Here is a 22,631-nt window from a genome sequence, read left to right on the forward strand (position 1 = left end):
GTATTAATTTCTAATGCTATATTTCTACAGTATTCTAGTTACTATTTCTATGAAAAACTGCAAACCAATGAAACGTTTCACTGGAGCTGTAGTATTTCCCATTGCGGTAACCTTATAACAGCTACTGATTCACATGCTGTGCCCCTCTCCACTGTGTTCCTTGGTGTGTTAAGCGGCTAGCGTCGTGCCAGTTTTTGCACGTCTAACACCTCCACTCTGTGTGTGCTAACTGCATGACATCTTGACCCCTGTTGACCCCTCTCAACTCCATTCCTGGCAGGCTGCAGCGTAGAAGACAAACTGTTATTCTAGCGGCCACGTGGGTGGTTTCACACTCGAGCCGTTAGCCCCGGCACGTCCCGAGCGCCAGGCAGGCCCCGTCTCGGTGACTATCCCCCTCTCTCTGTCCCCTCCAGTGGGCAGGCGTATGCAAGAGACAGGGCTCCTGTGGATGAGAGTGCAGGAGCCTGTTTGCTTAACCTTTCACCCCATCAACTACCCCCCCCCCCACATCCCTCTGTCTGTCTCTCTCTCACACACACACACACACACACACAAACTGTCTGTCTCTCTCTCTCACACACACACACACACACACACACACACACACACACTGTCTGTCTCTCTCTCTCACACACACACACACACACACACACACACACACACACTGTCTGTCTCTCTCTCTCACACACACACATACACAAACTGTCCGTCTCTCTTTCTCTCTCTCTCACACACACACACACACACACACACGCACACACACACACACACACACACACACACAAACTGTCTGTCTCACTCTCTCTCACACACACACATACACAAACTGTCCGTCTCTCTCTCTCTCTCACACACACACACACACACACACACACACACACACACACACACACTGTCTGTCTCACTCTCTCTCACACACACACACACACACACACACACACACACAAACTGTCTGTCTCTCTCTCACACACACACACACACACACACACAAACTGTCTGTCTCTCTCTCTCACACACACAGACACACACACACACAAACTGTCTGTCTCTCTCTCACACACACACACACACAATCACTCAATCCATTCCACACCACCAGCCCTTTCCCATCAGCATCCTACTGCTTCTGCCCCACTCCAACAGAGAGGGTTGAGGGGTTGGCGGGGGGGGGGGGGGGTCATAGAGGCCACAGCCCTTCGTTACGCTGATTACTTCACAAGTCGTCAAGCACGCCAGGGGGTGGGGGTGGGGGGGGGGGTGGCTCCCACACTCTCTCATCGCCGTGGAGTCCCACAGTCCCCGATGGAGACATCACTTTTTACCTAAGTAAGCCAAGGACAGGAGAAGGAGAAGGAGATAGATAAATAGATAGATAGATAGATAGATAGATAGATAGATAGATAGATAGATAGATAGATAGATAGATAGGGAGGGATAGAGAGAGAGAGAGAGAGAGAGAGAGGGAGTGGGTGTGGGTGTGGGAGAGAGAAAGACAAGAAAACAGAGGACCAATCTAGTTTGTAATACGATGTTTTTTCTCTTTTTTTCTTATTCAGGGTCAACTATGCCATACCAATAAAGCACATTTGAATTGGAATTGAATTGCACTAATCTCCAGCACAATCTCAAGTTTAGCCAGATAATGGGGTAAAGGCTTCAGAAAGGTATGAATGGCTGACGCTGAGATCAAAACCCAATAAGTCTCTGAAGTTATGTCAGCTTATTAGTTTTAACACTAAAATGTATTAATTTTAATCAAATTAGCACATGAGAACAGAGTTGGTCATTTACCAATAATGTACTTGAACATTTGTATGTTCAGACACATCATTTTCTTTCAGAAATGTCAAACTGCAAAATGGGTTTGAGAGCATAAACATAACTTGGTGTTCTGCCAAATCCAACATCAGCTGAAAACATGGGACATTCATATTAGGGGCAATTTTAGTGAAGAAATGAAGTCAAGTAGAATCACAGAGATTAAATGGGAACCGAACAGGTCAGTTAAGCATTAATTATACATCATGTTATTCGACAGGGAATTCTTTTGAATTGCTTCCTATATTTTAATAAAATATATTGCAAATTGTTTCTGGTGGCTTGGTTCAAGGGTTTTTACTGACATCTATGTCACTTTCTGACAATATCTTCACTCCTATAGCAAGTCTGATTGGATAGTTTTTGTTTTGTTTTTTAAATGTGAAACAAGGACACTGTGACAGACAGGCATTGATTTAGACTTTCATCGAGTCGTACAAACGCTCATCTGGGTGTGCTCTTCAAATCAAACATGAATTGCAACATGACAAAAATAGAGGCATGTTGTATAGTATTCTGCAGTATTTTGTGTTACATTATTCACCCTGTCAAATATATGCTTCTGTTTTTTTCCTTTATTAAATGAAAACGCATGCGCAGGCACGCACAGCACACACACACACACACACACACACACACACACACACACACACACACACACTCACAAAGATAACCTGTTTCTATAAATGTGCAGAATTAAAATCTTTGCTAATCTACTAGCTCATGAGCAGGATGAATAGACACATGCCTAGACAAACATCACTAAAAGGGAATGGTGCATTATTGGACAACAATAAAGATAAAAGACAGCAGCCACAAGGACCATGTACACTGTACACTGACTACATCCACCAAGGTCTGATTTAAAAAAATGTGTGCCCTGTTTAGTTCAAATTTTATTAATTTAAAATGGTTATGTTATACACAATGTGCCATTAAAAAAAAAAAAAAATATTATTTACATTTCCTTTCATTTAGAGGATTAAAAGCATGAAACGTGTATAGTTGAAATGATCAACTGAGTCCATATCGTCAGTTAGCAAACCCACTACAGATAGCATCACAGACTTACTCTCAGGACTCTTAGCTCTTTTTACTCACCATTAATTGCAGACTAAAAGACAACTGTGTTGGGAAACATACACTTACTATAAATGCAAAAGCAGATTCCGACACAGAATCACAATGGTGCAAAATGGAGCAAATGTTTTTTTTTTTCATTAATTCTGTCCATGTGAAACATTCGCTGTTCAATTTTAATTCTTAGAAATATATTGAAAATTTTAAACTCAAAATAGAACACATCTCATTGCATTTAGTGATTTATTTAGAGAAAACTAGAGCGAAAAAGGAGTGTTTTGACTTTCATTCTATACGCTCCTGCTGCCAACCAGCACCTGATTATTGGTTATGCACAAGAAATTCTGTTTTATGTTTTAAAATGTACGAGTAATATGCAAATAACTGTCTCCTTTAATGGTAAAATATAAAGAAGCGTTGCTGTGATTACTTACAACTAAAATGACAGATTCTCACAGAGGCTTCTAATACACAAAATACAAAAGTCCAATTTGATTTATATTGGAAGTCATAATACCGTATATAACAATGACATCTATTTTGAATTAATATAGTCCAATAAAGAGGAGAAATGGTGAAAACCGTCTTTGTATTATTTATTTTTTATTTTTACATTTTTATTTTTGTAATTTAATGTTGCTTATGTATTTTGAAATTCAACAATAATTCCCTGCAGATAGATAAAAAAAAAAAAACTAGCTAAAAAGGTATTTTGAAATATTGTTTCAGTGGCATATCAGATGATTGTGACCAACGATCAATCACCGTAAAACCTAAAATAACACATTTCTTTAAATTCAATCTTCAGTTTTTACTTTGTCCTCTCAGATAATACATGTTGCACTATTTACAAAAATAGTTGTGAGGAAGAGGACCATATTCTCTCACCTCACATTGAATAATAACTATATGACATAACTATCCAGGGTTACATAATAAAAAAAAAAAATAAAAAAAAAAGAACGCCCTTATTAGGCTGGTGTCCTTATTTATGTTTTATCTTGTAAACAATACATGCATTTCCCATATGTGATACATTCCTAACCGTATACTTTACATTAATTCTAGCCAAACCCACATACACACCCTGTAAAAATACAGACTAATGAAAGAAGTAGCCTACAGTGTAGTGAGATAAGGAACCATGAAGTCATTTATCAATGTCATTTGTAAGGACCCACTAGAATGGCCAAAGAATGTTCCATTCAGTCCTGCAGCTTCAGGTCCTCCATAGCAAACAACTAAAGATTAATCCCTGAAGTCAAGCACTTTTACATCCAGATGTTTTGAGTCTGGAAAAAGCTAAAGTACACTATGTGGACTACAAAAGCTATTTAGATATTAAACTAAATAAAGTAATGTGTTGTGAGAGGGCATTCCAGACATTACTGACCACGTTCATTTCCGTGCAGGATCACTGACCCCAGATTGAAGCCACCAACCTCCTCTCCTGAGCAGCCCATCGTGCCACGAGGATCTTCTAGCGATCACCCACAAGACCAAAATCTGCAAAAATGGAATTTACATTATTAAATGCAATAACACACACACACACTCACACACGCAATCACACACTCACACACACATGCGCACACACATGCACACACACACACACAGACACACACATACAAAATGAAGTACCAAACCATAACCATCCAACATACAAACCATAAATATCCAACACGTATACAGTATATCATCTATCATCTATCATCTAACATGTATACAGTATATCATTCACCTGTATCTTATTGTACGTCAGCTATAGTACGCATTTCTCAGCCATACAAAGGCAGTGGGCCTACTCCCTCTACTATGGCCTAATGGCTGCATGGAAGCTTCGTTGTTAATGTGGCATGAGAGCTTTTGCAGTCAGGGCAGGTTAAAAGTTATTCAAACTCGGGTGGATGGGAGTGGAAGGGGTGCCAGCTAAGTGGGATCGCCTTTGTTCTGTTGACAGGTCTGGTGTTGAACACAGAGGGGTGTGGGTGGGGGTCGTGGGGGTTGGGGGGTGGGTGTGGTAGTCTCTCGCCTCCACTCCGTTGATTTTTTTTTCAAATGGGATTTTTTGCAGAGGTGGGTCAGTTATACTGCAAGATATATGCGGTGAGGTCGGCATCCTGACGCCCAGCCACCATGTTTTGCACTTTATTACTGTCTGACATATTACACTCCAGCATGTTTATGCACTCGCAAGGACCGGATGCTTTTTCCTGTGGCACATAAGGTAATGCCGTTCTGGGAAAAAAAGAGGGAAAAAAGTAAACATGTGCTGGCTTGCAGCCAGTGTGCCGGTGTTTGTTTTGTAGCTGATGTTTTATGAGTGACAGAGGAGTGGGGCTGTTTTTTGGTTCATTCGCTTCGGTCATGCCAACATGCCTTGGGCTAGGTGAGAGACTAGGTGTTGTTGTTGTTGTTGCTGTTATTTCAGGTGAAGTGTGTATGTGTTTGTGGGAGGGGAGGTTATGTTGTGATATGGCGATATGTTGTGTTTTGTAAGAAGGTGACAGGTAGTCTAATGGCGTGAACATTTTGTCTTCATTTTGTTGGAGGGCAGGGGCATAACGACAGGGCCTTGTCAGGGCAAGAGGAAACATTAACTTTAGGGCAATCAATCGCTCAAATTCATTTTACTTGGCCACTGACATGCAATTATTAGACTAAAATCTGGGGCAAGTCGAATGTTTTGCACTTTTCCTATTACACAACTGCTTGAAATGATGAAGAATCAGACTTTTTTTAATGCAATGATATGAAATGCGACAAATCGACCACATGAAGGATGCAAATCATTTAGATGTGTTTACTCACAGCAAAGACCTGTTTCTAGACCCAGATCTTTCGACCAAAATAGTGATATCTGGTTGCGTGATTTTCTTAACCACAATGAAATACGATGACAATACATCCTAGGGTGCAGTCCAAAATAAAAAACAAAGTATCTTGCCAGCGACAGAGACACCATCACGAATTGGAACAGCCTTCGCGCCCAAGCGCATGCAAGCGAATCAGGGCACCTCAACACAAAATGTTGAGAACCGTTTGCGCATGCTCACAACAAGCGCACCACGTAATATAGCGTGCCAATGAGGTCCCACCAGTTAACCTTAACGTGACGGCATCAAGTGGGCCAGAACTTCAGAAGGGCTCCGTAATCCATTTTTACATGAAGTGTCTCAAAAGATGTCTGTGCCCTCGTTTTCTTTTTTTGTGTGTGTGCTCCTGATTTTTTCCCTCTCTCTTCATTTTAATCTTCCCTTTGTTGACCCTACTGTCACATGCTATCGAGACCTTTGCCACAAAATGGCCGCCACTATGGTCTTGCTCATGAGAGTGGATTTAGAGATTGCTGTTAAATGGAGGCTGCGCCACTTTGGTTGTGATCCATTGCTACCTTGCTTCTTTGCTTGGTTGTTTGTGTGTTTGTTTGTTTTAATTTGTGATATATATTTGGTGTGTGGCAGAGATGTTTAATCTGCTCTACCATTCCAACGACTCTGATATTTTTTCGCCAACCCATATTTATATTTTCCAGTCTCTGGACCCACTGTCGTCTCAGGTTGCTGGACACAAAAGGGATAGATACTGATGCAAATGTAATATCGATATTTTCACAAAGGTAACATCTGTGCAAATGAAGCGTAATATGTCAATAAGTGGGAAATTGTATATTTATGAGAATTTATTTTCATTGTCTGATTTTCTTTTAGTTACAGCGTGTCTCTTAATGTGGCAAGTGTCCACTAAAAATGCATTACTTTTGTGGTTGTCCTTATATTTACAGTTCCACTGATAGCGTTATTTAAAGCATCAAATAAATCCTTACACAATATTTTTTTTTTCATCGTCTTCTACTCAAATTTTATTTTGTCATTCACTTTTTAGCACTGGTGGATGTGAGATGTATTTACATTTTAAACTTAAATTAATTATGTGTATTATGTATATTTCTATTTTCTTAACGTATCCCCCTTGTCCGACAATAACTGCGGCTTAAATAGACCCATTGAAATGACCATGCATGTCTACATTTTGAATATTTCAAGAATCACTTTAGGTTCTGACATAATCCTGTTTTTCAGGCTATGCATTTCAGGTAAATTGAATAAATTAAAAATATTTTCATTTATTCAATTTATATTTATAAACAAACTAGCAATTTAAATAAAATACACTTCTTGAATAAAAAATGAGAATTCAAATCTACTGAAAACTGAAATGGACATATCAACTAAAGTCTACTTCTTATTATTTTTCAAGATAACAAAATTAGCTAAATTATTTTTAGTTGTTTAGTCTGCAAGGCTTCTCACAAAACACCCTTTACTCTGTCTCTGACTTTCAGTTTAATGTTATGATTTTTTTTGTGACATAAATAAATAAACTAACTAACAAACAAACTAGCATGTCTCTTCCTGCTTCTTTAAGGTATTAAATTCTGTTTTCTGAACAGTCATATATATCAGCGTAATTTATTGGTCCTAATGTTAATGTTTCAAGAATAAATAGTCTTAATCTTAATCTTAGTCGTAATGCTTCAAGAATATAGAACTATTAAACACTATTGAACAGCACATAAATTACACAGCCATACAGTTTCTATTCCCTGATAGAAACAGTATTTTTGGTGTTTTGCATAAGCTTTCTGTTCTATGGAAAAGCTTGTCCTTCTTTGATAGGGATGGTTTTGCATATAATCCAAAAAATCCCGCACACCCCCATACACCCCCATTCTCTGTTCTCTAGTTAGGCATGTGGGTGGAGGTGTTGGATTTCATGGCTATGTCAGAAATGGAGCAGCTTAGCTAACTTAACCTCTCTCTCACTCACACACACACACAAACCTGGGACAATACATCCCACTCAACTCAGTCACACAACAACACAGTCACACAAATATACACAATCTCTCTCACTCTCACTCACGCACACACACACACACACACGCACACACACACACACACACACACACACACACACTCGGGACAATACAACAGAGCCTTTAACCTGCGGACAGAGATTAGTGGTTGTTTAACATTCACACAGACAAATCCTCCCAGTGAGTTATTGCCCGCATCACTTCAAGCTTCGGGCTCAATAAGGAGTCTTACGGCCATTTCAGTTGTTATGTGGTACTACATGAATGAAATTGAATAGAAATTATTTCATAATAAAAACTACAATATGCTTACTAAATAGTGTCAGTTAAATGGCGTAATCAGCGATTACACAGGAAGTCGCGTTTGTTTGTGTTTATATTTATGTTTATATTTAAAATTATTAACAGGTCCATTTGTCCAAAGGAACGTACAATATATTTTTAGCCTGTTACCAGACAAAACACATCAGAGAGGTAGCTCACTCTTCTCTTCAGTATTCCCAGAGAAAAGCCACGTAGGGTTTCATTTTTGTTTGGGGGCAGTCTGCCACCACTTACTTTGTTTCTAATTTGGTTGCCTAGAGACCGGGTTTTTTGCAGTGTCATCACAGAATGGGCAACTAGCGGATCCTATGGAGATGATTGCTGAATTGGACAAAAAAAATGTATGTGCTTGAAATTACGTACAATCGTTGACTGTACCTCTGAATTCACCACAGAGAACTTTAAACGTATTTGGAGGTATTGTATCCATTATGTCAGGGACAGCAAATACAAGATGCACTCATATATCAAAAAGGGAGTTTACAATAAAATTACAATTGCATTACAATTAAATTGCAATATCATCATCAACAGTGTAAATATTAAGTATTTAAGAACTTGGTGACATTAAGCAATTAAAATATGTTTTTAAAAACTGCTAATGTTATGCAGCTATGATGAGTGATTAAACTACTTTATACCATTGTCTAGGTTGAAGAGGGTGTCGTTTAAAGTGATATACTACACCTATGAAGTAGATCTGGTAAAAAAAGTTTAATCGCCGTTCCATATCAATGCTTATGAATTGTAACTATAACAACGATAGTAGGACGACGGTTGAGCCTGGAGGCAGGCTTCGCAACAATGGAATCAACTGTAAACAGCTGAAAAAACTAACGATTTTAGCTCTAAAACTCATTTAGTATTAATAGTTCATTTCATATTTATTTATTTCGTAAGTGACCATGGTATAAACGGGATAATGCCCTTCGATTATCAGAAATAAATGGACTTCGCAGAAGCAACCGTTGTCCATTTATTTCTGATAATAGACACCTCGTCGGGCATTATTCCTTAATTAAATGTATCCTAAATTCCCTTTGGCATCAGTGACATGTCTATAAAACCACATATCTACGGTATGAGACTTTGTAATAAAGCTACAAAGAGGACATTTTGCAAAACAGTTATGGCAGTGACTAAGAACACACCAAAAATGATTTGCATGTACCTGTGTACCTCGTAGTAAAATTACACCACACATCATCACACATCTTTCGGCCACAGTGCTTGAAATGTGTATCACTGCACTGTTTGCACTTGCAAAACAATACCTGAATGTTTCTTTACTCTTAATCCTCCTGCACACATGAACATTTCTGCTCAAGTGAGCGGCCCATGCTTTGTTCACGTCTGGCTTGCTTGGTTTACTTAAGCCTAGCTGAACTCCTGAATTGATCTCCTTGGTTCTTGCAAATTGCCATAGGGCTCTTTAAGTTGTTGTTCTTGGCTACCACAGAGAGATGCAAGCCAAAAGCCCCCATCTAAAGGAAGGATTAGAAGTTGTTTTGTTGCCATGCGTGACCTGGAAGAGGAAGCTAAGTCTGTTAGTCTGTGAGCCGTCCTTCATGAACCCTTTGACCTGGAAGCCCGCAAACCCATGACCTATGGGGTCAAGGGTGAGCCTCTAAAGCATTCGGCGCTGAGAGCCGTCTTTACAAATCACTTCCTTGGTTAAAACTTTGGATGTTAGAGGAGGATGTGTACGACACCTCACAGATAGAGACATACACAAAGGAGAACAACAGAAGAGGCAAATCATGATGGTATTGTCCGAATAATCGCCAGTAAATAGACCTAGTGTGAGCATATTAATAGAAACCCCTGGTAACAAAGCATCCCTTTCATAAAAAAAAGGATGCTTCAGGGGATAAAGAAGCATGCAAGATATGGAAAATACCGTGGCTGGAATGCCGTTTATGTTGAACATCAGAAGTCTACACCGGAAAACAGGTCTAATCACACCCGCTTTTTGGGAGATAACGTTGATTCTGACACATAAATGGTAAAAATAATGATAAATAAATGTGTGTAGGTGTATAGGCTATATTTAGAACAATGCTATCTGTCTGGACCATTGATTAAATATCCTCATTTGCTTTTGTACAAAATAATAACATATAGGCAATATTATGGAATTTAAAGCAGGTTAAAGGTGCTCTAAGCGATGTTGGTAACGTCACTTCTGTTGACATTCAAACAAAAACAAAGAGCTGGCTCACCCCTCCCTCCACCCTCCCTCCTGTGCAACTGAAACTCTCCTAAACGCGCGTCTTATCGGAGAATGTCTGGAAAACTTTGTTATGTTTCATGGTCCAGGCTGCACCAGGCTGTTTTTGTTGCTGTTTTTGGGGCTGTCTACAGAGACCGCGTTTTTATTTACAGTGTATTCAGGAGACAGGCAGCTAGCGGATTGTGAGAAGATGTTTGCTGTATGTGACAAAAAATGTTTTTGCTTAGAAACTGTGTGACATCACTTATAGCACCTTTAACAGTACTACCAATTTGCCAATCGCTGAACCTCTGTCAGAATTAACGTTATCCCTCGACAAGCGGATGTGGTTAGACCTGTTTTCCGGTGTGGCCTTCTGACGTTCAGCATTAACCTCATTCTGCGGAAATCTAACAAAGGCCCAATGCAGAGTTAATCAGACTAAGCCAAGCATTCCAGGAGGGTCATTTTCAGTTTCCCTGCATGCTTGTGGCATTCTTTGTCATTGCCTAACCCACCTTTATCAAAATAGTTCCACAATTTAGGGACGAATTGATGTTGGTCAATTATTCATCATGGTTGCTGACTGTTACTTTGTATATATTTCCAAACAGTTTAAAATAATACAATGTAGGAATTCCCCTTTTCGCCAATTTCCTACATATTGGGAACCCATTTAGCGCTAAGGGACAACTGAATTTGTGTAAAACTGAAGACAAGGGTCATGCTCCTGCTCATGACAACAACGTTGCATAATGCAATGCCCAGTATTCCGAAAGCACATTGGGAACGCCAGAGTTCTCCATATTGTATGTCTCCGCTGCGTGTCGGGGTTCTGTTCTCCCTGTCGGGACTTATTTTCTGATAATTACCGGCAGACAATACATTATCCCTTATATAGCATCAAAAAGAGTCTGAAGGCATTATGTTAAGCTATTACAACTACATTGTGCTGCTTCAGGTTTTATTGGAATTGCCTTGCTTGCGGAAAAAAAAAAACGTGGCATATGATTTCCTATGTGACATTTATTCTGGTGAGAATATAATTTATACAATTTAAAAGAAATCAAACACTAAAGAGGGTAACACAAAAAAATCCAATTAATCTGGACCTGGAAGTTGTAAAGGATTTTTTGCATTTTAAATGAAAAAAAAAGAGAAATGTTAACTGTTAAAAAGTTAACTGTTCTCTCATTGTTTGTAGTTATGTCTCCTAAAATAATACAGCACTTACTTTTGTTTAAAAAAAGTGGAAATGTAAAATGTTATGATATGCTCAAAGTGAACATTTAACTTGTGCTTTCAAAAGCAAACACATATATTGTCTACCCATGCCAATCCAAACTGAATTTGCAGAGAAAACATTATGTATGTAAAAAAAAAAACAATTATACTGGGTATTATTATGCAGGATCAGAAACAGTCTGACTGTCTGGAACTGTATTTTACATAAATATTACTTTTACAAATGTGTACTATTACAGACATATTCTGAAGTTTTACAGAATGTATTACACATACCACATATTATAAACATAATATGAATCTAAAATGTTAAATGCATGGTATATATACAAAAAGGCTACTGCTGTTTATAGAAATTATTTCCATAACCTGTATTCATTTGTATTCATCAATAGCCATCAATATCTTCACATAAGGTCAGTGCAAACAACATTTTATTTTATATGACTGACTGAGAAGTAGGAGGAGAAACAGGATGCCCTGAAGAAGGCCCCATGCCGCTACGCGTGGGCATTTTAAAGTTGTCCTTTTAGGACATGTCATTTTTGTAATAAAGACATTTTAGTTAAGGAGTGCCTCGGCTATCAAGAGAATTATTTCTCTACACTGCCTCTTAGACGTTCTACCTTGGACCGAAGAGCACCCAAATCAAACTCAAAAGGAATTGAGCACGCCATTCATCTTGAATCTGAACGGAGAAACAGGATTACTGAGTATTCTAGTCTATTAAAAAGTGTGAACAGTTCGTATACAATTATATTGATTTTTATTTTACCAAAATAAATAATATTATATCTTCAGTAAAACAGATATTCTTCATCGGCCTGTAACCTACTCGACTGTGACCTACCTCTGGCCTTCAGAAATGGCGCCAGTAGTTTACGAGCATTTCAGCGACGCAGCACGGACGATTTCGGGAGAAGCGCAAGCCGGGGCTGCGTTCCCAGGTCAGGTGACAGCACTTGTTTTGCATAGCCTGTTAAAATACCTTCAGCTGTTAGGGACTACCTAGCAACGCCCTGGCTCTAAATCGAGTCTGAGATTGCACAGAAATGTATTTCTAGTTGTAATGGAAAACAGTATGTGGCACATATCTGGCATAAAAGTAGCCTATCTTGAAATATAGTGAGCACTTGATCGCAGTGAAGATAATAAAACTGCATTCAGCATGCACCAAGAACAATGACGTAGGCCTAAGCTTAGCTAGACTTGTTGGAGAGAGGCCCACCTGCGTTGTGTTAGTGTTATGCTTCTTGTAGACTTGTGTACCATACTTGTTGTAGGCCTATATTTCATTGTTGCCTCTCTCAATGTGATAAGGCCTAAGTATGCCCTCCTGCTACTTACGAAAGGGTATCAAAATATATTTTTTTTCAATATTTCTGTTGGATGATACAGTCAGTGTCATGTTTCAGTGTGCGAAGTTCTGGCGTACAAGACAAACTTTGCAGAAAGGTTCATGTCTATTCACTTTTCATTCAAGTTGGCTTGTTGGTTGGACGCGCTGCATGTTCTGTTTTTTTGTTGTTGTTTATGTCCTGAATAAATGTATGATTTGCCCAAAGCACATGAACAGTATGTCTAGATAACTTTGCTTAGGTTGTAGACATTTATAGCGTATGGTTGTTCAACAGTGTGCTCTTTTAAATACAAAAGGTAACAATGGGCTAAAATGCTCTATCTCTCTCTCTCTCTCTCTCTCTCTCTCTCTCTCTGAGCAGTGATTGGAGGCATAATATGCAAATTATTTTAGCATAGTTTTTGACACACATTCTGACATTCTTTGTAAGGAAATATTTCAATACTTTATTTTGTCATTTCATCGATTTCAAATTTAATTTACAGAAACAAACAAATAAAAACAGCAAACTAGTACGAACGTCTCACATTTGTAAATGGCTAGGCCTATAAACTAAAAGTGCAAACACTTCTTGTGACATGTATGAAATTCGCATTGCTAAAGATCAGAGTATGGTCCATGCCACCTGAAAACGCAGCCACCCAAAAAACGCCGAGAGTTAGTGCTTGGTCTGTCGAATATTGCCCACCAGCTCAACATTTCTCTTACAATACCAATGCTTATGAGCAATGAATGCGGTAAATATATTCTTACGCATGGGGATTGTCAATTAGATAGGCTATTGTATGCGTAGAATTAGCATAAAATATGAAAACTTATGGCTGCAAGTATTACCACATGGGTTAGGTCGACACAATCTCACTCTTGGCCCACATGATACCGATTTGACAAGAGATCATATACGAGAGTGACGACGGGTCAGAAGGTCGGTCCTGAGCACTTACATGAGGTCAGACTTAGAGTCTAGGTAGAGTAATAGTCCTAGTGTCTTAACAAATAGTTATACTATTTGTTTTCTTCTGCTGTGTCTGATGTCTCAGACAGATTTAAGAATAACTAGTATAATTATCTCCAAAAATAGCCTACTCAGTACAGTAGTCTTCATAAAATGTAGGAAAGTGTATTAAAAGTATATCTTATTTGTCATATACATGTGGTCCATTTAATTGTGCGAAACACTTCTGTATAGAATTTTCTTCCTTATTTCTTATATTTCCTCTGCATGGGTCCACTAGAACCATGCAGTCGATAAGGCGCAGCATTTGGGGGACAAATATACATATCAGTAAAGAAAACCTAACGTAACAATTATGACAAACGTCTGATCCATTTAACCAAACACAGTGTTTCATATGAATAGAGAGAAAACAGTGTACATTTCAATAAATAAAAAACATAAATTAAAATGTTCAACCTATAAATAACAACATTATAGTAAAAACATATTATTGCCTTTGGCATGAAGATACTCTAAGAAAGAATTGAAAACCATGGTCCCTTATATACATTAGAATGTACAGTCCTTGTGGAATGCAAAACATGAGGAACTTGGACTTATTTCGTTGCGCTTATGGAGAGGGGGTTAGAGTCAAGGACTTTCGAGGAGGGAAAGTTGACACTAACACGTTCAAAAGCGAGCTTAGCTCAAGTAAGAATTGGTCGCGACCCTCTTGTGCGGCGACAAGACCCCAGAAAATCCACTGGACAGCGGCGGGGAGAAGGAAGGGAGAGTAGTTCGTAGCGAATCCGATATGAGGGTGGGCGGCGAGCTGGAGATGCCGTAACCTGGTCCGCTTTGTAGGGACTGCGCTTGTTGCGTCCCCGGAACGTAATATCCATTGTGGCCAGAGAGCAAGCCTGCCGTGGGTGGAGAGGCGACCCCGTATCCGTTTGACAGGTTGAGACTCCCACTCGAGCTCCCGAGGATGGAACGAGAGACCTCCCCGTTACTTAGCGCGTCAACGCCGGGCAACAGGGAGCCGTAACCATGTCCTTGGTTTAGAAATCCGTGGGTAGATCCGTTATAGTGCGAAGGGTGTATAGGTAAAAAGGGTGATAGTTGCCAGTACAGTGGATTGCTATGGCGCTCACCCAAGCCCAGACCGAGGGGCGCGAAACGCAGACCTCTCTTCATCACCAGTTTACCCCTGGAGGTTGCTGAGCGACGCCGAAGCTTCCCAGTCGTTCCGCCTATAAAGACGTCGTCACTGGACGGATCCAGCATCCAGTAGTTTCCCTTGCCTGGGTCGTCGTAATGCCGCGGCACTTTCACGAAACATTTATTGAGGCTTAGGTTGTGCCGTATGGAATTCTGCCATCCTTGTTTGTGCTCGCGGTAGTAAGGGAAGTTCTTCATGATGAACTCGTAAATGCCATTGAGCGTGAGTCGCTTTTCCGGACTCTGTCTGATAGCCATCATGATGAGCGCGTTGTAGCTGAACGGTGGCTTGTCGAATTTCCCATTCTTGCCTTGCTTTGCGGGCTGTTCTGTACTCCCCTCCTCGTCGTCTCGGGAAGACGCAGGGGGATGCGGCAGCGGCGGCTCCTGACTCAACGTCTTGGACTCCATGTCCGCCGGTTCCGGTGATTTTTCCGAGTCCGGGACACTTTTCTCTTCGGAGACTGCTGCGTCCGGGCTGTCATACTTCGACGGGAGCAGCAGGCTCTTGATGCTGAACGAAGTGGACTTCTGCACCATTGTCGGCTCTCTCTGATCTCCCATGCCCGGCGAAAACCAAAAAGGGGGGCCGTCTCCCCCTCTTTTGGTACTTGAAAAAGGGGAAAAAAGTCAGACGCGATCGGACCGAGACATTACATGCATGATGGGGCTTCTAGGACAAGGGGGCGCGTCGTTTGGACTCTAGATATTAGTAATTAAAAAGGCTCCGTCTAACCAGGCTTACCTCATTGAGAGGGGAGGAGCTCCTAACTTGCTGTTGACGAAGGAAAACAAAATATTGGACAATGTCAACAGAGCTCCCCGCCGTGACCACCACTTAACACATCGCTACATACTAGTACAGACTAGAGAAGGCGCGCGGTGCTCTCCAACTTAATGGAGAGCGCGCTTGCGTCAGCGACTACGTCGGCTCAGACAAGGGGTGGACGTAATCTGCCACTACCTGTGTCGCACAGAATCAACGAAATTTAAACACGTGCAGATTAAATGTCACATGGGTAACTTTTCGCTGGGTAATTGAATTTGCCTTTGAAAAAAAGACGACGGACTGACATAGATGACAAACATAAGAAATGAAGACATCAATCAAGCTATCAATAGGTTACTTTGACACATAAGAAAGCCTAAATGCATCGCATAGGATTTTTAAGAGGACTAATGGCACTCCGAGCACCCTGATCTAACTAACTAAACGGCACCTATCAGCGAGTGAATTACTCGGGTTAGGGCGCCTCCAGTGTCTGGTTGTTGGTGTTATCGTGCCTCTGGTGAAGCTGCAGCAAGAACGTAATCGTAATATACCCCCACCCCCCACCACCACACACACACACACACACATTCAACCAGCTCAATCAGCCGTTAATATTCATTTGTTGATTAGGATTGGTTCTTATCAATTGTTGATGAGACATTTAATGGTGTAGGCCTAACACCATAGGCTATCATATCAATACTACTTCATATATACATGAAAACTACGTTTAAAAAATGACCATATTTAATAATCAAATTATAACAGAGGAAGCAAAGACATTAGCGTAGAAATTTTAAGTTAACTTGTGATGAAGCAGGTTTGGTCTTCCTAGGTAGGCTGGCTTGAATGGGATGGAATTCTAACTAACCCACAGACAAACATGTGCCGTTAGGTCTTTCTGAAGAAAACCCACACATAGGCAGATAACATATGGTGATATGTAGGCTAAATATAGATAGATAGATACTTTATAAATGTTTTCATACAGACAGTGTGTGATATATGGACGAGATAATGACCCGGATCAGAAATGTCCAGCCGTTCTCCTGTCCTGAACATCAACTTTTTAACCGAAAATAGTTCTAATGTTTTCACTCTGGTGCATTCAGAGTAGACGAGAGAGAGAGAGAGAGAGGATAGAAAGAGGAAAGGAGCAAGGAGGAAATAAGGACATATCCAGTTAAAAAGTACCATAGCTTAGTCTAGGATGCAGTTCTTTTGATTTCAATACTGTTTACATGAACATATTGAATGATGGCCACACATAGGGCAAAAAGGCAAAATTCGACGAAAGCAGACCAAACATGCAAATGTTGTGACCAAGTTTTAAAATAAATAAAATAAAAACATTGGCCACAATGGACTCCTATAACAATGCATAGATTTTTGTTCATATCATGATAGTGGTTGTATAACTGGGACATATTGATTATGGCATAAGCTACGCCACTTGAGCAAGGCCTCCTTAAAAAAAAAAAAAAAACGTAACATTTGACATGTCACGTAGGCTATAACACGTTGACACTGACAGCCCAGCTCGAATTTACATGGACCAGGCTAACGTTTGCGTTTTTTTATATTTACTTAAATAAAGTCGAAGTCAAATGAGTACTATTCTTTTACCACAAAGTATAAACCAATCCAAATAACAAATTATCAAATAGGTCCTTACAAACTGTCCATTTTGATTACATCTAGGCTATTCAGTATCATTATATCATTATTTAGTGCGTTTTACAATCAACACTGCGTTTTTCCTGTAACGCAATTCGAATCCCTTTCGCAATTAAAAATCCGTAAATTTTTAAATTAAAAAAGAAACACCGGTGGGCTAGGGCCACACAGGCATATATGCAATAGCCGTTGTATGTTAGATTACTACATTCAATTTTTGGGCGATGCTTGTCTTGTAAGGGGAACAATAAAACTGTATAAGTTGTAAAAATATTACATCATATATATATATATATATATATATATATATATATATATATATATATATATATTACAAAAATGTATAATATGCCTATTTTGTTTACAGACTTTATTTAACTTTATTTAACTTGATTGATAACTTAATTGTATATGTATTATTAAAAGACACACACAAACAGGGCATTAAGCTGCATAAAGAGTAGCCTTGATACAAAAATATATACAGACATATGCAGACAGACCAACAAATTACTGTCCACAAGTGAGTAAAACACATACAGAAGTTTAATCTAATGTTTCCAAAAGAAGGACGAATATCTTGCGTCACTTATTAGCCATCATAATCATATTAGCCATTAAGGCCATCATAATTGCATTCCTTGACTCAATTGACACATTAATCTATATAGAATTCCTTAGCACCGCGTCACTAGCCTACTGTCACTAATAGGCATCATCAATTGATGCATGAATCTATTAATTGAGATAGTTATCAACATTTCAATATCGCCCTTGAACAAATCAAGACAACTAAGCTGCGCCTTCTTTCATACAAAATAATGATGTTAGGTCTTCGCGTGCAGAAAGCTATAAGCCACAGGTTGTATTAGATCAATACAATTTTAGCAGAGCTCTTGAATGAAAAAAAAACGTAGCCTGCATTTTAGTATTTCAGTAGAGCATGCAGCTACTTTAGAATTAGCCTACGCATTTGATATCCTCATTGGCTCAAACCGTGAAAAATAGCTGTATCAAAATGTACCCAATACAAATGAAACAAGACATATTTCAGACGTTTATTAAATTGTAGACCTATTTAATTTTTTATTTTTTTTTTAAATAGCGTGGCTGATGTTCTCAAGAGGACATTTCAAACTGTCGGCTAGGCCTTTGCCTTTGGTTTGTAGCTCCATTGGATGTTTAAAATAAGAAGCTATTTCAATTTCAGTTGGCCTAAAGGGTTAAATAGCCTTCGCAGCTTATAAGCATCTAACTTTATTGTAAAATTGAAATTGAAAAAGATAACAATATTAACAACTAACTGAAGGAGCAACAAGAGGCCTAGTGCAAATTTGCCTCCCGGTGAATCACCTTGTTCCATTTTGAACATTTGCATTTTAATTTTATTAGGCCTATGATGCGCAACAAGGCGGGCGACGCATGCTACCTATAATTGAGCTCCCTTAAAACAGCCCACAGACGACTGTAAAATGCGCTATGGAACGTGTTTGTCTCCAAAATGTTCGAGAGCGTCCCTGTGATTATTGTTTGGCTATTTTATGCACAAGATTAATTAAATGTAATCACAATTTCCACACAGGAAAGTTACTCGACAAAAATAAATCACATTTACAGAGTAGGCTATAAATAATTTCCCGCGAACCATCACAGGCTTTCTCTTTATTTGCCATTATTTTATATCGGCATATGTCATATTTTCAGTGTAGCCTATGGTAGGCAAATGCCTAGTTTTAAACATAAAATAAATGAAAATAATGTCAGAAGAATGTCTGAAATTTGAAATATCTTTAATAACAATAGCAATTAGATAATTACTTTCCACACTATTTTGAAAGGACATGTAAAAACTTGTAAAGATGTAAAAACATTGAATCATATATGGACATGTACACAATTCATTATACTATTTTAATATGTTAACTGACACCTATCTCCAAAAATATAATTATTAATATATTGAAGGTTCACGGGGCTTCATAGCTAAAACAAAATCAAGTAAATGTGTTTCTCAAAAGCAGCATTGTGCAACAACCGGTTAAAACAAATTAAAAGAGGCTTATCATTTTGTTATCATGGTCTTTGCACAACAATGTTTCAGGAACCAGGATCAGCCGCAAACAATTATGTTAACAAATATCAAAATGTGGCCAATGGCTCCAGTGCTTTACCTACTTATTACAAAGCAAGCGACATTATTTTATCTCTTTTCCAGTAAAGTGTAACCCTCTGAAAAAAAGAAAAACAAAAAGCATAAAAATAAAGATGTGCTAGACATTATGCCAAAATCAATTCATCTAATGCATATCAAAATCTTCAGGGGAACAAAAAAAATCACAGATGCATAATGCATGGCCTGCTTTTAGCAACCAGCAAATTCGTCTGACTTAGTGCAATCATATAAAAAAGTTACCTCTACACAACAAAAGCCCCTGCCACATGAACACTGGCAACATTTGCAGAAATAACTCGCTGATTTTAGGCAACCGTGTTAATCTTTTACAGATTTGGATGAGCCCTCAGCTCACACAGAGAGATAAATCTTGTGAGCCCTGCTATCTATCTCTCATCACTCCAGATATACTATTACTCCATCCTGCATTTAGTCCACATTTGAGACATATCAGGGCCAGATCATAGCCAGATCCGGCCCACGCCGGTTCCCTGTGCTGGGAGGGACGGACAATGCTGGGGCGCGTTTCCCAAAACCAGCAACTTTGTTGGTTGCAATGCAATTTCCCATTGCCAACCAACTACGTTGCTAACAGGTTAGCAACTATGGTTTTGGGGAAACGCACCCCTGAATGGGATATATCTATGATTGTCCCACCTGTTGAATGCTAAATTGTGATGAAAACTCAGCTAAAGATGTATCACTTTAAGATTGGGGGGAATAAAGTGAAAAAGAGTGCACAGGCAGCCAAAGCTGAGACCAAGACAAGACACAAGGTAACAGGTAAACCCCCAAAAGAATAAAAAAAAAAAATGTCGGCCGATTGTGTTTCCTAGCTCTCAAACTGACCTTTAATGTGGACCGTTTCACCCCTTTTGGCCTCCATCGGGCAGTGTAAATTTGGGGCAAGCTCACGCACTCATGTGGAAGAAGTGGCTTAATCTCCGACGAGACATGATTGACAGGTTTAGCACCTAGGCGTGACACTGAACATTTCAAGTGTGACCATTAGCGCAAACCAGATGCTTCTGGTGAACTGAATTGCTTGATCAGACAAACACATACCTGAACATACATACACATATGTACACACACACCACCACCACCACCACCACCAACACCAACAGTCCAACACACACACACACACACACACACACACACACACACACACACAAATGAGCCCAGAGGATTCGCATGCCAAAGCTTTTAATGCCATGCGGAGCACCTATACCAAATACATTCAGACAGATAGGATGGAAGCTAGCTAGGGTCACACAGAGTTTAAGCTATTCTTAGCACCGAGGTACAGTAGCCTACCACTTTAACAGTCCCCCCAGCGACGGCAATATGACTATGCTGCCCTACAAAGCCAAAAGGCAGTAACTGCATTTTTGGTCAAAAATGAGTTATTGACATTTTTGGGATATTAAAGACTTCCTTTATCATGTGGATAAATATCTATACTCAATGTGACTTGTTTTTCGAAAAAATAGAGGGTTGTGTTCACAGTAACTCCCAAAACCATACTGCCCTACAAAGGCAAAAGGCAGTAACTGAGTGTCAAACTGAGAAAAATTACTTCAAAGTTTTTTGTTTTGTCTACACAAATGTATTATAGGTAGAGCAATGCAAATCTGGTGACTTGTTGCCCTGATGAAGAAATGTGTGAATATACAAAATATTGTGCTTAAAGTTGACCTTTAACCCTTATTTGTCAGATACTGTACTCTGCCTTTGTATTATGTACTAAAAATAAGGAGTCGTGCAAAGGCAAAATCTTGAAATATGGCCGCCATGTTGGATTTTCCAGTGGCCAATCAGACAAATTGTTTCAGCATGCCCTAGACAACAACTGTGCCAAATTTGGTGCTTGTATCACTATTTGCACGATTCCACTGAAAAACTGCTCTTAGCCACCCTACTTGATGTGCTCCCTATTGTAAGAATTACTATTCTGCGAAACAATATGAGTTATACCAAAATGGTTCTCGCTTGTTTTTCTTACACTATGTAGTCTTAATCAACAGTCCAGCTTCTGAACAGTCTGCAATTGGCCAATAGATTGTTTATTTAGACATATGAATAAAACGTTACAACAGACAAGTCTTGAAAAGATAAAGGCATGTAATCATTCTCTCTACACCCCTAGGTTCGTGGAAGCAAGCTTGGTATTTGGGAGTAAGTCAACCTTTTGAGGGCCAATGAAAAGCACTTCTATTTTGTCTGAATTTAGCTGAAAGAAATTCTGAGAAATCCAGTCCTTCCCATCCATTAAGCAATCTAGTAAAGCACTCAGCTTGTTAAGCAACCACTGCCAGGTGGAGCTGAGTTTCAGCATCAGTATAGAAAAAAGAGATGCTGTGACGGCAAATTATGTGGCCTAAGCTAACATGTTAAGTCAAAACAACATTGGTTTTAGGATTGAGCCTTGTGGAACACCACATGTGATAATTGAGAGGAAGATAAATTACCCATTAGAAACAGAATTGTCTCCTATTAGCCAGATAGAATAGGTTCAGTTATGTCAACTTTTAGTCTGCTGATTAAAACAGCGTGCTGAAGGCAGCTCAAAGATAAAGTAGCACCATAAAGTAGCACCAAAACCGAGTGCTCTCAAGAATCGGCTGCCATCAATAAATCTTTTGTGACTCTAATAAGGGCAGATTCAGTACAATGCATGATGGGACAGAAGCCAGAATTTCTACACTCCCTTCAACACTTTTGAGAGCTGCATCAAGGCCACCTTTTCAAGAATTTTGGAGATAAAAGGCAATTTTTAGAAAGTATTTTTTAGAATGGAAGGATCGAGACCAGGTCATGAGAGGCAGAACACCTTAAGAGAGACATCTGGCTGACATCTTAAGAGAGTTAGGAACATACCCAGAGGTGGGAGAACTGTTTTAAAATCTTTAGCGGGCAAGGGCCTTTGA

General features: G+C 39.4%; 2 protein-coding genes across 2 annotated transcripts in view; one reads left to right on the forward strand and one right to left on the reverse strand.

The window, feature by feature from the left end:
- LOC143102067 (acylphosphatase-2-like) overlaps window positions 1-22,631 on the forward strand; it is a 55,396-nt gene that overhangs the window by 21,034 nt on the left and 11,731 nt on the right. The window lies entirely within an intron of this gene.
- foxg1b (forkhead box G1b) lies at window positions 13,389-15,921 on the reverse strand. The gene is made up of 2 exons (XM_076265357.1): window positions 15,825-15,921; window positions 13,389-15,689 (listed from the first exon to the last, which is right to left on the reverse strand). Exons 1-2 carry the CDS (start codon window positions 15,827-15,829, stop codon window positions 14,561-14,563), a joined length of 1,134 nt encoding a protein of 377 aa, XP_076121472.1. The 5' UTR covers window positions 15,830-15,921; the 3' UTR covers window positions 13,389-14,560.

Source organism: Alosa pseudoharengus, unplaced genomic scaffold, assembly GCF_046254945.1.
Source record: "Alosa pseudoharengus isolate Yale_2024_CS ecotype anadromous, Long Island Sound unplaced genomic scaffold, YU_APseudo_1.1 YU_APseudo_1.1_scf_1, whole genome shotgun sequence".
NCBI lineage: Eukaryota > Metazoa > Chordata > Actinopteri > Clupeiformes > Clupeidae > Alosa > Alosa pseudoharengus.